The 17,597-nt window shown below is 41.2% G+C and overlaps 1 protein-coding gene across 4 annotated transcripts in view; it reads left to right on the top strand.

Annotated features, from left to right (window-relative positions):
• Positions 1-17,597, top strand: part of NDRG1 (N-myc downstream regulated 1) — an 84,278-nt gene that overhangs the window by 51,602 nt on the left and 15,079 nt on the right. For 3 of the 4 annotated variants that reach the window (XM_039350462.1, XM_039350463.1, XM_039350464.1), the window contains exons 2-4: positions 8,687-8,765; positions 10,384-10,425; positions 17,055-17,160. In XM_039350462.1, coding sequence (XP_039206396.1) covers positions 8,687-8,765; positions 10,384-10,425; positions 17,055-17,160 — 227 coding nt within the window. Of the gene's footprint in view, positions 1-8,686; positions 8,766-10,383; positions 10,426-13,331; positions 13,934-17,054; positions 17,161-17,597 lie in introns of those variants that run through there. The other variant, XM_039350465.1, reaches the window with a different exon arrangement.

Below are 17,597 nucleotides of genomic sequence, written 5' to 3'. Positions count from 1 at the left end.
TGGCTTCGGGGGGGGGGGGAGGTTGTTGTCATGTAGCTCCTAATATTTTCTGTATCTTGTTCATCTTGGCTTTTTGGAGCCAGCACAGGGAATTTGATAAATTGATCTCTTGATTCTTAACATTCAAAGTTAAGTCTTCGGTTGCCTTTGGTTATACAGTGCTGACATTTATAAAGTTGACTGCTCGTTGTGCAGACAATAAACAGGTCTAAAAATGGTGTCTTGGCTTCGCTCTAACAAAAGAGTTGACACTGTTTAAATTTTCTCGAGCCAGCATTTCCCAAGCCTTTACTCTCCTGACTATGTTGGACTGCAACTCCCAGCATGCCTTGGAGCACAAGGAAAGCAAAGTCTGCTTAATTGGTTTTGGGTCTGTCAACTGTGAGAAGAGTTGAAGGCCAGTATAACTTGACAGTAGACAAGAGCTGGATTGTATTTGTCTGAAATGGTATAGACCAGGGGTAGGCAAACTTGGCTCTTTTATGACTTGTGGACTTCAACTCCCAGAATTCCTGAGCCAGCCCTGCTGAGGGGAAGGGGAGAGGTTTCCAAGCTGAGCCATGCTGGCTCAGGAATTCTGGGAGTTGAAGTCCATGAGTCATAAAGCGGCCTAGGCCTAGGCCAGGGGTAGGCAACCTTGGGTCTTTTATGACTCCTGGACTTCAACTCCCATAATTCCTGAGCCAGCCATGCTGAGGGGAAAGGGAGAGGTTTCCAAGCTGAGCCATGCTGGCTCAGGAATTCTGGGAGTTGAAGTCCAGGAGTCATTAAAGAGCCATGGTTGCCTACCCCTGGTATAGGGTTTCCTGCCCGAGCAGGCGGTTGGACCATATGATCTCCAAGGTGCCTTCCAACATTGTTGTTGTTGTTGTTGTGTTGGTAATCCTCAACTTACAATGACAATTGAGCCCCACATTTCTGTTAAGTGAGACGTTTGTTAAGTGAGTTTTGCCCCATTTTACAGCCTTTCTTGCCACAGTTCTTAAGCGAATCACAGCAGTTAGTAACCTGGTTCTTAAGTTAATCTGGGTTCCCCATTGACTTTGCTTGTCAGAAGGTCGCAAAAGGTGAACACACAACCGTGGGACCAGCATTGGTCGTAAGTATGAATGAACCAGTTGCCAAGCATCTGAATTTTGATCACATGATCATGGGGATGCTTCAAAGGTCCTAACTCTGAAAAACGGTCAAAGGTCACTTTTTCCAGTGCTGTTGCAACTTTGAACAGTCACTAAATGAACTGTTGCAAGTTTGAGGACTACTTGTATTCATTAACTCTGTGAAACAAAAATGATTAGCATCTTCTTGGCTCAGGTTTTGAGAGGAATTAATAGTAGAAAATGAGTGTCCACACAGTGTTTCCAGATCTTGGCAACTTGAAGATGTGTGGACTTCAACTCCCAGAATTCCCCAGCCAGCACAGCTGGCTGGAGAATTCTGGGAGTTGAAGTCCACACATCTTCAAGTTGCCAGGTTTGACAAATAGCGTTCTACTGTTTGGTCCAGATTTCTCATTCTGAAAGGAACGAGGCGCTTTAAGCACCCTTTGTGGCTCCCTGTAACCCATTTGAAGATGCACAGGAAATCTACAGAAGGATGCTCTACACTGCAGGTCAGGAGGGTGACCTAGTTGCCAAGTTTTGCTTCAGTCTTGACGTTCTCCTTGCCCTGCTGGAAAACAATTGCGGCATAATTAATGCCCATTCTCTATAACGAGTGTGACAGTCAAGCGTTAATCCTTAACGAAATGGGTAAGAATTGCATTTAATGAGATTGAAACGAAGGAAACTTGCTAAGGCTGTGGGAACAGGTGATTATGCAGCAAGACTTTTTGGCCTCTGAGCTGGCTGAAGATAGGGGAAATGGGTCTCAAATAAAGGTTTCACAATTGTGACATTTTTAACAAAGGACAGCTGTTTCAGGCTGTATATAAACGCAATACTTTGGCTGATCTTTAAAACCAAACACAATTGCAACAGTGGAGCAAGTTAGTAACTGGATGGGAGACCACCAGGCCATCACAGAGTTGGGATTTTTTTTAAAAAAAATTACAAGTAGTCCTTGACTTATGACCACAATTGAGCCCAACGTTTCTGTTGCTAAGCAAGACCAGTTGTTAAATGAATTTTGCCCCATTTTACAACTTTTCTTGCCACAGTTGTTAAGTGAATCACTGCAGTTGTTAAGTTAGTAACACAGTTGTTAAGTAAATCTGGCTTCCCCCTTTGACTTTGCTTGTCTGAAGGTCGCAAAAGGGGATCACAGGACCCTGGGACACTGCCACCGTCATAAATATGAGTCAGTTGCCAAAAGTTTGAATTTTGATCACTTGACCATGGGGATGCAATGGTCGTAAGTAGGAAAAACAGTCATAAGTCACCGTTATGTGACTTATGTTTTCAGTGCTGTTTAACTATGGTCACTAAACAAACTGTTGTAAGCTGAGAACTGCCTGTGTAGAAGTAAGCATTAACAGATCACTTCTGCATTGTTGCCAAAACATTATATATTGTAGATCTGTCAAGGGTGTTTTTACCTCTAGTTAAGCCAGGTTTCTGCAAACTTGTAGTGGGTACGGTTTACATTTTACACATTAGGGGAGGATGAGTCATTTTGAGCAAGGATCCAAAGTGGCTGGCTAAGCCTGCATGTGGGAAAAGTCAGGATTTATCTTTCTTTTTTTATAGTGGGAAGTTTCTTTTGCATTTGGTTTTAAAGGACACCAAGGACACAGCACGTTCTTTCCTGGGCTTTTTGCTTTAAAATGGCAGGAAATTGTGCAGCAGTTGTGTTCGGAGGCCAAAGGCCAAAACTGGGAGCCACATGTAGCCCTTTGCACTCCTGAATACTGTAACGCAAACAACAAGCTTTGCAGCTGTGAGAAAAAGATCTGTGTGCTAGTGTAGTTCAAGTGATTTGTTTCCTGTGGTTAGAATTGGCGCGATCATCTCCTGACTCTTGGATGGATCCTCATATAATCCTGAATTGCTTAAGAAATGGATCATTTTGAGCCTGCCCAGCTGGGCAAATTATCTTGGCCCTGTGCGACATATCATCTCCACCTTTGCTTAGGAAGCCTTGATTGCTTATTTAATTCCATTCCCCAAATGTTTGGGGTAGTTCACTCATGATGAGGCAGCAATCTGTAAAGGCACCAACAAAATATGGGACGTGGTGTGCTGGGGTCCATCTGCCTGGGCTGTCTGGCCAGATTCATGCATGATAGCAAGTCATCTTTTGTTTAATCAAGGTTTGTTAATCAAGCCACCAGTAGTTGGATTCGTGCACTGTTGAGCATTGCTGGGGCTGCGTGCACATAGAACCAGAAACGAGAAGCCACAGTTCTCTTCATGCAAACCATGAATCCTATTTTGATGTGCAAAGCACATGTTTATGTAATGGCCATGGCCTGAGCATTGTTTGTTGTGGAGAGCTTAAGGGAACAAGTTTTTCACATAATTCTGAGTTTGCACCTACTATCCTGCATGCACACATTCACTCTTGTTAGCTGGGATTCTGGAGGAAGGAAGTGGTAGGCATATAGGCTGCAACCTTTTTAAAAATATATATATGTTTTATTAATTTTTAACATACACCTTAATATTTGGTAAACATCCGTGTTGTCTGGGTTAGTGTTTGAAAAACAAGAATTAATTTCTATAATTCTATAGTCCATATAGTACCTTTACTTGATTTCCTCTTCTTCCAGGAATATTCTCTTTTGCTAACCTTAAATTAATACAGTTCTTATTTAAATAAATGACAATTGAATATAAACATTTTTCTCATGTTTCTGCAAATAATAACCACATCAAATATAAAGCTTCTTTTCATTAATCATCTTGATTGCCTCGTCGTGAATCCTGTTTACATTCTTATTTAAATTTGTTTTCCCCACAATATTCAAAACATTCTTTCTGGTTAAGATTTTCTCAAAATTAGTTACACTTAAGTCTAAGTCTTTTTTCTCATACAAGCTATCAGATTTTTACATTTCTCATATCTTAAAGAAAAATAAGAGAGGGGAGAGGAGAACAAAACAGAAACATTTCTTTTATGTAAACCATCCCAACATTTTTATATTTCTCATGTGAAAAAAACAAACACAAAAGAAAAAAGGAAGAAGGGGTACTATATTACTTGAGGAGTTCAGACCTCTTAAACTAATCTTCATTTATATTCAAAATCTTTCCATTTCTTTAACTGCAACCTTCTACATCCTGAAGATGCTGAGGCTTAGACGTTCAGCCTCCAAATCTGCAGGTGAGGTTATTTATATGGCGGCCAGAGGGAATGGCCACGAAGGCAGGGAGAGCCATTACTAAAACAGTGGTCAGATAACAGGGGCTTGAGCCCCATCCAAGAAAATAACTTGAGAAAACATCTCAGACAAGCCCCTGCCTAATTCACACAAAAATAAAAAGAGGGAGGAAGGAAGCACATTCAAAATAATAAAATTGGAAGGGACCTTGCAGGTCATCTATCTTCTCCAATCCCCTGCTCAGGCAGGAAACCCTATACCGGGGTAGGCAACCTTGGGTCTTTTATGACTCCTGGACTTCAACTCCCATAATTCCTGAGCCAGCCATGCTGAGTGGAAAGGGAGAGGTTTCCAAGCTGAGCCATGCTGGCTCAGGAATTCTGGGAGTTGAAATCCACGAGTCATAAAAGAGCCAAGGTTGCCTACCCCTGCCCTATACCATTTCAGACAATAAATGTCCAGTCTCTTCTTAAAAACTTCCAGTGTTGGAGCATCCACAGCTTCTGGAGGCAGGTTGTTCCACTGGTTAATTGTTCTGTCAAGATGTTTCTCCTTAGTTCTAGGTTGCTTCTCTCCTTGATTAGTTTCCATCCGTTGCTTGCAAGATTCAGCTGCTATATCTGTTTCAATAAAAGGACTCTTGATGTGGAATTCTTAGTTTGGTCTGCCTTTTCCATGCTTTCTTGAGAATCATTCCCTGATAAAAAGGACTGAACTGAGCTAGTGATACGCGGAAGGTAGCAAATAACTTTCCCCAAATCGAAGTGCTCCAAATGTCTTTGTGTCTCCAAATGATGGATGTGCAGCTTTTAGTCAGAAGGCGAGCCCAGTGTTAAATATCTGGCAGGCACCACCTGAGAACAGATTGCGCATGAACTTTTTTTAAAAAAAACAAAAACAAAACAACTATTTCTTATTTTATGAGGTAGAGGTATTTTTATATGGGGTAGGAGTGTTATCTTGCTTACGTGCACTCCATATTAGTCACAAGATGGATTTACAAGGCAGGCATGTGATTTATATTGCCGGAAACAGCCGTAAGGGACCTCTGTCCTTGGATTCTCTGAAGGTGCCTGCGCTCTGAGTCGTTTCTCGGTGTGCTCCGCACTCCCTCTGGAGGCAAGAAGAAAGCGGTCCATGGGGTCAATTGTTCATATTTTTTTTCTGGTTTGCTATTCTGTCTTCCTTTATGGTAGAATAGAGTAGAGCTGGAAGGGACCTTGGGGTCTTCTAGTCCACCCCCCTGCAAAAGCAGGAGAATCTCTACCTTCTCCAGCACAGAGAAGGCAGAGAATCCACCAATGGGTTTTCTCTGTCTGCCTGCTCTTGAGACCAAGTCAGCCAAACTTGTCACGCCCCCTGTTGCTAGGAGAACCCAGTCTTGACTTGGTCTCCAGCTCTAAAAGACGTGTCAGCTTTGGCTCTCAAATTTCAACAGGTATATGAATTTTCCTCTCCTCATCCACATTCTCGCTGGGAATAGTGGATTTTCTCCTCTCCTCTTACCGCCACAGCTTCTCAGCACTGGGCTCAGCGCTGCCTCAGATCGGCTGATTTGAGGCTGAGGGGGATGTAATTTCCCCCCTTTTCCTTCCCCAGGGCTCTGGGGAATATCCCCTTGCTCTTTCCCTCACCCCTCGTTAGCTATCTTAGCACAGTGGTCAGCGCTGCAGCTCCAGTCTTCCTAAGCTGCCCAGAACAACTCCACGAGGCTTCAGACGGCATTTCCAACTGTCTGACAGTCCAATGACTGTCCCAGTCTCTTCTTAAAAACCTCCAGTGATGGAGCGCCCACGATTTCTGGAGGCAAAGCTGTTCCACTGGTTGATTGTCCTCACTGTAAGGAAGTTTCTCCTTAATTCCAGGTTGCTTCTGTCCTGGATCAATTTCCAACCACTGTTTCTTGTCCTGCCCTCTGGAGCTTTGGGGACCCCCTCCTCTTTTGTGGCAGCCCCTCAAATACTGGAACACTGCTCTCATTTCACCCCTGTTTCTTCTTTTCTTTAGACCAGCCAAACCCAAGCCCTGCAGCCGTTCTTCATATGTTTCAGTCTCCAGGCCTTGGATCATCTTAGTTGCTGTTCTCTGAGCTTTTTCCAAAGTCTCAACATCTTTTTTGTAGTATGGGTGACCAAAACTGGCTGCAGTATTCCAGGTCTGGTCTTAACTAGGGTTTTATAAAGCAGTGCTAATACTTCGAGGGATCATGATGAAATGACCAAAGTTTCATCCCCCCCCCCCTTTAAGAAGGAAGGCTAGATAGCTTGGCTAAGTTTAACACAGCTTAAACAATTGTTGCTTTTTCAAAGACGAAATCCTTATCGATACTTTGAAGCATGCTTAATTGACGGGATCCTGTTTTGAATGCCTGAATCAGACCCACCTCTGGATGGAAAGGCCATGTTGTCTTGTTTGAAGGACAGCTAATGAGAGACCTTATCAGTGACCCCACGCTGGCTGTGGCGGAACTTCATTATGTGTTTTGTTCTGTGAGGCCTCCGGACCCCCTGTTATAAAAACAGTAGGAGTTCAGTCCTCCCCTGGTTTTGTTCGTTAATTTTATGTGATTTACTTGAAATGAGGAGATTGACGTGTTCAGCTCACGATGTTAGACCATGGAGTTCTTCTAATACTCAGTCCTCATCCGGTTTCTCTTAATTTGGGGAAGTGAAATCAAAACTCCAGGCGTGACTTTACTTTATGTTTTGAGTAATGTCCCTTGATAACAGTACTCTCAATCTTCTGTCTTCTTCTTACTTAGAATGTCTAGCAAACTGTAGATAGCCTGGAGTTTGTGAACACAACCTTGGGTGACCACCAAGTTCCTTCCTCTCTGGCTTTGTTTTATTTTAGATTATTTAAGTCTTTCCTGCTGTGATACAGCCTCCCAGATTGTATTAGTTTACAAGAACATCTCAAAGACTTACATCAGCAGCACTGGCGTTTTTAGAAACCAAAATGTTGGTTTCAGAAATGTGTCCAAGATTTCTGGAGGAAGTAAACAGCATGATAAAATGGGGTGAAATATGCAGGAGGGTGGACATGTTATCTAGGCATTTGCCTTTTACATGTGTTTTGTAGAACTGAACAGGTCAGTTCTAACTGTCGCACTGTGAAAACGCCGTCATATAATATGAAAATGTCAAATATTCCCAATGTATTCCTCAAAGTTACTTAGTCCTAGAGACCATGCATTCAGTATACCTTCTAAATAGCTTCTACAGAAGCTCTAGTTTCCCATCATTAAGAAGGTCCTGTTATATTAATTGCAACTAACCGCTGAGTTGCAATATTGGTGCCGTTTAATCATCTGTACCTTGAACGCAAATTAGAATTTCTGATGATTTATCCGTTGGGTTCTTGGCTCAGTTCCGTCTACTTTTTGGTCATCATCTACCAATTATCACAAAGGGAAAGAGACAGAATAATGAAAGTCAACCCTGTCCTAGGATATATTGCTTAATATTATCTATAATTCTGCTGCCTGATTCTAACCACAGAGATAAGTTCTGTGATTACGTTAGTCTTACAACTTGATTTGATTCAGAAGTTAACCAAATTCCACCATTTGGAAGGTCTTTTCTGCATCCCTTGTTTAAGATGGTGAGGAAAATTCGAACTTATGTGCCTTTTCGATTACAATCACGGATGATCTATTTATTCTCATTATCTATATTGTAATATTCACTGTTGTTATTTTAAATGCTTTTTGCTGATAGTCACCCATGCTTTATCTTGCCAGCGACCCTGTCAATGCATTGCTCTGCCCTGTGACTCTTTTTCAGCTGATTTTTGAAACAGAAAAGGAATGCACGTTGTCCCAAACGCACATCACAGCTTTATCAGCTTATAAGAAGGGAATATCAGCAAGGCCAGCAGGAAACACACTGAGCCTCCTTCGTCTAGTTATTTCACCTCTCCTGCTTTACTCCATCTAACTAAGTGAATGGATTTGCAGTGTTGAAAAGCCACCCAGTTGTGGGTCATTGTTCCACAATCAGAAGCTCTGCTGATTTTGCAAAAGTGAGGTCTAGCAGCTGAGCGTTTGGTCAAGAGAATTCTGGAAGGCAGGTCTTCTGCTGCCTGAAACATCTCATAGCATCATCAGTCTATGTTCTGTGGGGCTGTCAGGCACCTCTGCAGAGGTCTATTCAGCTTTTGGCTTTGAAAAATCTCAATCTTGTAAAAACGCAGATATGTGGTATTCTCTGAGCTTGGTGCTTTTCCAGCAGATGTTTCATTACCAAACTAGATAATATCGGCACTGATGAAGTTACCTAGTTGGGTAATGAAATGTCTGCAAGAAAACAACCAAGCTCATCAAGGATCCCACAGTTCAACCTGGAGCTTCAAATATTCTTTTGGTAGATATGTATGTACAACATTCTGCTCCTAAGGAACACTAACATTTCTGCATTTTCTTAGGTACCAACTGCTGACAATGTCGTCAGGTGGTCCGGAATCTCGTGTTGCAGAGCAGAAACCTTTAGTCGACAAAGAAGAGGTAAGTTGTGTTCTCTGAGCCTGGTTGCTTTCTTGCAGACATTTCATTACCCAACTAGGTAACATCATCAGTGCTAGAAGGGAGCGGGGTTTTGCTGTCCGCTTAAGAGTTAAGTTTGCATAATTGCACCAGAAAGACTGCCAAATCTTCCAGACTCTCAAATCGCAGATCCTGTTCTGAAGTGCAGTAGGGGCATCATTTATGGGATAATCCTCCCCAGTACTCACTCAGCAGTGATTTTCATATCTGTCTACTACCATGTAAACTTTTTTTTTTTTAAAGTGACCCATATCATTTGTTCTGTCCGATTGTTGTCTTAGCGTTGAACGCTTTATTTCACAAACGTAATTCGTTATTCTAGTCTTCCTTAAATTTTCATCCTCTCTTCTGGAGCTCAGAAGAAAGCTCTTTGGGAGTTGTGAGACAGGATGGACAGAGAGAAAGTGGCTGATTCAAAACTACCTGGGGACATTTGGCATTTTACCTGTTAACAAGATACCGGCTCCCCAGAATGTTGCTATTAAATGAAAAGTATAGATTAACGGTGCAGAAAGTGAACTCTCTGCAGAGCTTCCTATAATAAAATAGCTGAAAACCCATGGAACAACTTCCTTCCAATTTGAAGTGACATAAAGGGATGTTGTTGTTAGTTGCGAAGTCGTGTCTGACCCATCGCGACCCCATGGACAACATTCCTCCAGGTCTTCTTGTCCTCTACCATCTTCTGGAGTCCATTTAAGCTCACGCCTCCTGCTTCAGTGACTCCATCCAGCCACCTCCTTCTCTGTTGTCCCGTTCTTCTATTGCCCTCCATCTTTCCCAGCATTAGGCTCTTCTCCAGTGAGTCCTTCCTTCTCATTAGGTGGCCAAAGTACTTGACTAAAGGGATATACAATCCTAAAATGACCTTCGCTAAAACCTCTGTTTTGGAGGGGGGGGCTGAGAATAATAATAATTAAAAAACCCCACAGCTATGCACCCTACGGGTTTTGCATCACTGCTCCACCCCTTGCATTATGGACAAGTAAGATTTAAGAATTGCTTTTCGTCATTTGGCAAGATCAACTTCTCCATTTACGGTGCCATTTACGGTGTTTAAACACACAGGGAGTGGTCATTTATGTAAACAAAGTTTAGTGACAGTTTGAGTAAAATCAATTTTACTGGGGGGAGGGAGGCATCACATGGGCCACCAATAAGCTGGGACACCCTCATTTCATCTTCCTACAAGTCCCAATCCACAGAATGAATGTTTCTGAAGAACTGCAAATGATATGAATCAGATTTCCGCTTATAGGAGGAATGATGGAGTGTTTTTTTTAATAGCTTCTGTGGTGTCTGGCCTTATTTGCCAGTACAATCCGATCTTTATTTCTGGATTGGATCCAGGCTTTGTTGTATTTTAGGGTTAATGGGCTTCTCAATGATCATTGTTAACTTTTGCCCCATTGGTTTGGAGGGATCTCCTCTCAACCTGATGACATCTGAGAGATCCTATCTTGCTAAACTTTTATATAAATGGGATAAAGCTAATAAGAGATCTCCACAGCCTTTATCTCAGAAATGAAACCTTTGGGGTTTTCCATCTTGTAACCCTCTTGTAATCTTTCTTTTCCAGGTCATCACTCGTCTCCTGCCTGATATTGATGATGACATTCACGTAAGTGTGGTAGAACAAACATTACAACTGTTAAATATTGTGATGGGCATCTAATGAATCTAATCTAATGATATATCAGTGGTCCATGGAGACAGCGAGTAGTTACAATATAAGCTGTAACATGAATGTTTCGCAGAAGCACATATAGAAAAGGGTTCTTGAAAAAGCACATTTCTGATTAAAGTTGGCAGGTGAACAAGTGACTGAGTTTGACTTATGTACTGTTTGCTTGCATTTACTCTGGCTTTCGTGTTGTTTTCTGAAACCTTCAGATCCTCAGGAATAGTTGTTTTCTGAAAGATTTCTAAATCACTATGTAAGACTGGCTAACTGCTGTAATACCCTCCACTTTACCAATATCACAAGGACGGAGTCACTGTTTGCCAGGGTGCTTGCAAAATCTCCCTTTGAGCCAGTGGAGGAGGTGGTCTACTGGCCAAGGATGCTAAAGGTATTCTCCATGAAGCACTGCTTCTATTAACCAGGTACAGGGAAAGGAGGAAGCTGCCTAGAAAAATAGTTCAGAGGTAATCCCACTGCCATCAGGGCTAACAAACATTTGATTCCCTATGACTATTAACTATTCGTCTTGTTTGGATGAACCATCCAGAGAGCAACAACAATAGCACTTAGACTTATATAGTGCCCCACAGTGCTTTACAGCACTCTGTGGGCAGTTAACAATGTCAGCATTATTTGAATATTGCCCCCAACAATCTGGGTCCTCATTTAACCGACCTCGGAAGGATGGAAGGCGGAGTCATCCTTGAGCCTTGTCAGGATCGAACTCCAGGCTGTAGGCAGAGTTAGCCTGCAATACTGCATTCTAACCACTGTGGCACCAGGGCTCCTAGGTTTTCCCAGGTTCAGATGGTATGCATGTGGTCCTCTTAGGGCAGGGGTAGGCAACTTTGGCTCTTTTATGACTCGTGGACTTCAACTTCCAGAATTCCTGAGCCAGCATGGCTCAGCATGGAAACCTCTTCCTTTCTCCTCAGCATGGCTGGCTCAGGAATTCTGGGAGTTGAAGTCCACATGTCATAAAAGAGCCAAAGTTGCCTACCCCTGTCTTAGGCAAATCAACACATTGTGGTGCTGTGACCCAGTCTGTCTCTTTCTCCAGAATTGCAGCTCTAATAAATTACACAGAGTGTCGCTCCATTCAGAAAAGATCTCCTGTGTATCAAGGTCAGTCAGCAGTATTATATCTCAGGGGCTGCCATAAAGAAAAGGGAGTCAAGCTGTTCTCCAAAGCAGCTGAAGGCAGGACAAGAAGCAATGGATGGAAACTAATCAAGGAAAGAAGTAACCTAGAATTAAGGAGAAACTTCCTGACAGTTAGAACAATTAACCAGTGGAACAACCTGTCTCCAGAAGTTGTGAATGCTTCAACACTGGAAGTTTTTAAGAAAAAACTGGACAACCGTTTGTCTGAAATGTCATTGCAGGATGTCATCTTGAAGACACCTTTGCCTTCCACAGCATCTAATTCGCTTTTATTTTGATTCAGTCTAAATCAAAACTAAACACAAAGTCTCATGCGTTGACCCTGCCCACCACTTAGAACGTGTCCCCCGGCCTTTTGCTTCAAGTCTCAGCAGGTCCCACGGATATGGTTCACCTCTCTCTGAAAAAGAGCTACCTGCTACATACCTGCTTTGGCTCCCCATCTAAATTTTAATTTTTGTGGGTTTTCTTTTTTTTTACAACCCTGTAGTCCCTTAATTTGGGCTAGAGTCGAGGTGACTGGTTGGAGCTCAGCGTTTACTGGCTGGATGCCCTTCCTGATGCCTACGCAGAGTTCACAGCAGATATTTTTTTCCTTTACTCCGTAAAAGAGAAACATCTGCCACTTCCTAGGATTGAACTCTCAACCTTCAGAGCAGGAGGCGAGAGTCTTCACCACTGGGCCATCACGCCGATCTGAATTTTAATAAGAACCTCCAAAGGCAGCCCAGCTGCCTGGACAGGAACATTGCTTTTGTGGAGCTGACATAGGCAGCTATTCACTATTGCATCCCAGGAAGTGGTGACCTCTTTTCTTGGACTTTTCTTGGACATAGCTACGTGCAGCAGTATTGCCTAGTCTGCAGACCACACCCAGCTTTCTGCAAGGTGCCAGATGGCAGGTTTATCTTCAGCCTCCTGTCGGATTAGCGTACCTGGGATATTTTTATCGCCAAGGCGAGGGCTGTAGCACAGGGTTGTCAACAAAGAGCCTCTTAACAATAAACTTGACGTTGATTAGGATGAGACGCCATCTGTTTTCTTGGGGGAAGCCTACTGCAAGCCCAGCCGATTTCACCCAGAGATGACATTTGGCCAGCCTGGAGACAGCTGACCGCTGGAGTTGTGTGCCGAAGGGCTTAGAACAAGGACTGAAGGACACATCAGTGTAGACCATTTATTAAATTTGATTCTAATCCTTGTCTAGTAGTGGTTGCGATGGCATGGATAATCTCCTGAAGCCCAGGCTTCTACGCAGCTTGACAGTTTAGTGGTCTGGTAGATAATAACCTGCTTGGGGAAGGCAGATTTTTCGATGGGCTGTTGATATTAAAATCTGGAAGGAAAGGTTATCTCTGAATCCCTCCCACAAGGGAGTGTCCTTTAGCAGGGACCACTTCTAAGGACTTCTTCCATGAAAAACTCTACCCTCTATCCAACCCTGTTATTCTAGGCCAGGGGTAGGCAATCTTGGCTCTTTTATGACTTGTGGACTTCAACTCCCAGAATTCCTGAGCCAGCATGGCTCAGCTTGGAAACCTCTCCCTTTCCCCTCAGCATGGCTGGCTCAGGAATTCTGGGAGTTGAAGTCCACAAGTCATAAAAGAGCCAAGGTTGCCTACCCCTGTTCTAGGTATTCTTCTATTGGTGTCTTTTTCCTGAGGAAGCAAAGGGGAGCATGAAGTTGTTTAAAGTTTTACCGTTGCATTTGTACAGGAGGTGCTTTGTTATTCTGCTCAAGCTTAGTTATGTGTCTTTAGCGTAAATTTGATTTCTTTACTTATTTATTTAACATGCTTATATGGCCTCCCATCTCACAAGAAGCGATTCTGGCAACGTACAACAATCAACAAAACAACAAGTATAAAACAATCATTCTAAAAATATTTTAAAAATCCTAATAAAATGAAAAACACTACAAACATTTAAGATACACAAAGCGCACTGCTGTACTTGTAAGACGGGCTTGTCTGGACGATAATTATCGTCCTTTGCAACACGCATGTGCACACAATGTTTGCTGGATGGCAGAACCCAGTTTCCCGCTGTTAAGCCCACTTTAAATCTGATTTAAGGAGGATGTCGCACAATAGTTTCCTCGCTGGGAGTCTCAGGGCTTAAGTAGGGCAGTGGCTTAGCTATAAAAACCAGTTGCTCCCCAGATCCCAAGCAAAAGCCGATATTTATTTTTCTCGTGGGGTTCGTTGGGATTAACTTCAAACTGTACTTTCTAAAAATGGTGCTCAATGTGGAAGATACTTCCTATTTGTTGCATAACACGGTAAGTATTTGGGGAAGGAAAGGGGATACAGAAAGCCAGAAACAAACAAACAAGCAAAAAATTTTCATTTGTTATTCTTGCTGGACTTCAGAGTTGGGGGTAAATTTTGGAAGCTTTATTTTCCTTGGATTAGAAATAAGAAAGTATGTCTATTTATGACTGGAAACTCCTTGCAGACTTTTTGCATGAAACAGAGAAAAATGCATATATGATGTGTGATTCTGATGATTAGGGGAAAAAATTATTAGCAAAAAATGGGCTTTGTAATCATGGAGTGAGTGATAGCTTTGCAATCATACCGTACTTGTATTCACTGCAAAGGAAATTGAAAACTTCTTTTTATTTCCTTTTATCCTTTCTTTCTGCACTTTTGTTTCCCCCCCCTTCCTTTCTCTTTCTTTGTTGCTTCTGAATTAGTTCATATATGTTTTTATCTTGACTTTAAAACTTTTAATTACAAACAAACACACACACACAAGAATTGTGACCTGTTGGCTCATTGTTTTACAGATATAGCCTTACCAGATTCTTCAATGTTTTCAAGGATGGCAAAGCTTCTAATCTTCTGGGAAAGTTTTTTAAAAATTCAGAGAGATTATCTTGAAAGTAGCCTGTGATGAACTGTACAGCACAGTGAAACATCAGGAATTGCCCACCAGAAAGATTTTATGTCGTTTTGAATGCCATAAGTGTTTTATGATAAGCTTTATATCAAAATGTTTTATAACATTTGCCAAATTTCAATTCTCTTTGAGTCATGGGTCTAGATTTTGGATGCATTCCATAAGTTAGCCCATTTGAGGTAACTTGCTTAAAAAATTGTTACCCTACAATATACCATTTTGCACAGTTAAAGGTTACAGACCCAAAGGCTTTAGTAGGCGATATTTAAAAAAATAATAATTTTATGGGAGACTATCTTGCTTTGGGGTTTAAATATTGGACAAAAAGGCCAATCTTCTTGGGCTATGTGATGTAGGAGGGAAATTTGTACTTGTCTTGATATTTATTATTATTATTATTAAATTTATATGCTGCCCAACTCCAGGCAATTACAGTATTATTCCCAGAACAGAAAATTTCTAGTATGCTATAAGGTTTTTCTTTTTAAGATGGGTCATCCCACTGCCTAATGTTGGCTCATCAGATTATACAATCCAATCAAACAATATAATATCACTTTCCATCTTGCCATACTTGAACATGTTTCACAGGTCAGAAGATTTTTGCCAGATCTTAAATTCCAGTTTTCCTAATGTATAAAATAGCTTGATGCTGGAATTTTTACCACAACCAGAAGCAGTGAAAACTGATGTGATTTGAAGATTATTAGAAAGTGTCAGTGAATAATTAAAAAAAAGCTTTGTAAAAAACTTATCTACCGTATAATCTCTGAATAAAAGAACTCAGCATGGCCAACAATATATTTTTGAATGTTATAATCCTTCATTTGGATACTTTTAAAAACCCGATTTTCTTTCCAGGCTTACAAAAGAAAAGGAAAAGGAACAGAATGCATCTTTCTAATGTTCCTGTACATTCTTTAATTCTGCAGTACTGAAGCAACTCTAGCATGTTTAACAGCCATCGTTCATGTGGCTAATCATATGAATTCTGAAAGGGAGCAAAACAAATGGGCAAATATTTCCATTGTTTTTTTTAACCACCTGCATTTCTTCAGGGTGAGATATTGATAACACAACATCCATACGCTGATCAAATTTTACCAAACCCGCTTTGTTTCAGCAACGTTACTGGCTCAAATGCCTTCATTCAGACGTGTAACAATTTCAGCCTGTCAGTGTCACCAGAAATGAATACTATGGAATACATAATCCCAAACATTTGGCAAAGATTGGGTTGTGTCTCCCCGATGTTTTCTAGATGGTTGGAAAGAGGCAACTTTCTCTGAGGGAAGTTGGCAATCGTACATAGTCATATAGTAAGCTTGCAGAGAATGGTAGTAATAAAGGAGACTGTTTGTAGCTCAGGGTTGAAATGAGGGGTCCTTGGTGTTTTCTAAGCTTGATTGATTTCTTGCAGATGTTTCATTGCCCTAACTAGGTAACCTCAGTGCTAGAAAGTCCCTACTCCCTTCTAGCACTGATGATATTACCTAGTTGGGTAATGAAACGTCTACAAGAGAACAACTGAGCTCAGGTCACTGATTGGCTAAAAGTTTGAATGTTTACAAATAACTAAAATTTGAATTTAAGATATTGTTATGAGTTGAGATAAAGGTTAAGTAAAACTTAGATGTATAAATGCTAATAATTAAATTTGTATATGGGTTTGTGGTAACAAATGCTGGTGGTTTATTTTTTTTCTCTTTTTTTTTTCTTTTTCTGGAAAGGAAGAAGAAGGAAGAGAAGAAAAAAATGATTAGCCCCAGATATGAGATAGGAGACTTAGAAATTGGGATCATTTAAAATCTGGAAATGATAAAGATTAAACGTTAAATTTAAATATCAATGGGAAATTAAAGTTAAGAAAAACGTATTAGGTTATTGTCTAAAAGATGGAGTGTAAATTAATTAAGATATGTATAGACTGAAGATCATTGATGAATACTAGAAAGGTATTTTTTGTTTAATTGATAGAATAAGAAATGTATTGGTTCGAATATGACAGTAGATATTATGGGGGAAAGAGAGGGAATTAGTTGTTGTAACACTGAGATTTGTGCTGATGATATTCAAATGTAATGGAATTACTGTGCTCAGCCGCCACTCTACTTTTCAAATATGTAAATGTAATATTGGAAAATTAATTTAAAAACTTGGGAAAAAAGAAAAGAAAACAACCGTGCTCAGAGAGCACCAAAGACCCCTCAAAGAAATAGTAGTCAACTCAACTCCCAGTTTGATCCTCTCTTTAATTTTTGCTCCTCTTTATTCCAACGGGAACTCCAAATAGCTTGTTATTAAGGACTTCTTTTTAGCCCCTGTAAGTACAGATTGATAATTTCTCACTAAGGACTTGAATGATAGACTTGCAGATGTTGTGAACAGAATCCAGCAGACCTACTTAAAGTAGTTTTGATTGAATGTTAAATACTTGGTGGGATTCAGAAGCCTTTTTGCTGAGGTGCAAATGGCTAATTTGCTGCCTTCCTCCACAGGAACAAGACATTGAAACAGTCCATGGGTCAGTCCATGTCACCATGTGTGGAACACCCCGGGGAAACAGACCTGCTATTCTAACATACCATGATATTGGGTTGAATCGTAAGTGTGTCATCTTGGGTTGTCTTGCCCATTCTCATAACTAGCATGCAGTGGAGAACTACTACTTCTTTCTGGCTTAGTTACTCTGTTTTGTGCCTTGTGATCTAATGTAGCTTTTCCAAATAAGGTATCCTTCCCGTGTAATGGGGCTGCAATTCCCAGGATTCTCACCCAGCTTCCAAGCTGCCTGGGAATTATGGGAGATGTGGTCCTAACATACCCGAAGGGTAAAAAATTTAGAACGGCTGGTCTTAATGAAGTGTTACTGTAACATTGGCTGAGTTCACATATGACGCTAAACCATGTCTTGTTTCAATTGGCTTTTGAAGAAGCTACAGTGGTATGGCAAAAAGAAAAAAGAAAGAAATCCAGAGTTTGAAAATCACAGTGGCAAATTTCACACAATACCCACCCACCAACACAGTGCTAGGCTGCAT

This window comes from Crotalus tigris, unplaced genomic scaffold (assembly GCF_016545835.1).
Source record: "Crotalus tigris isolate CLP2741 ecotype Arizona unplaced genomic scaffold, ASM1654583v1 scf7180000018335.1346539, whole genome shotgun sequence".
Lineage (NCBI taxonomy): Eukaryota > Metazoa > Chordata > Lepidosauria > Squamata > Viperidae > Crotalus > Crotalus tigris.
Note: the sequence above shows the minus strand (reverse complement) of the source record. Positions and strands in the feature narration are given on the sequence as shown.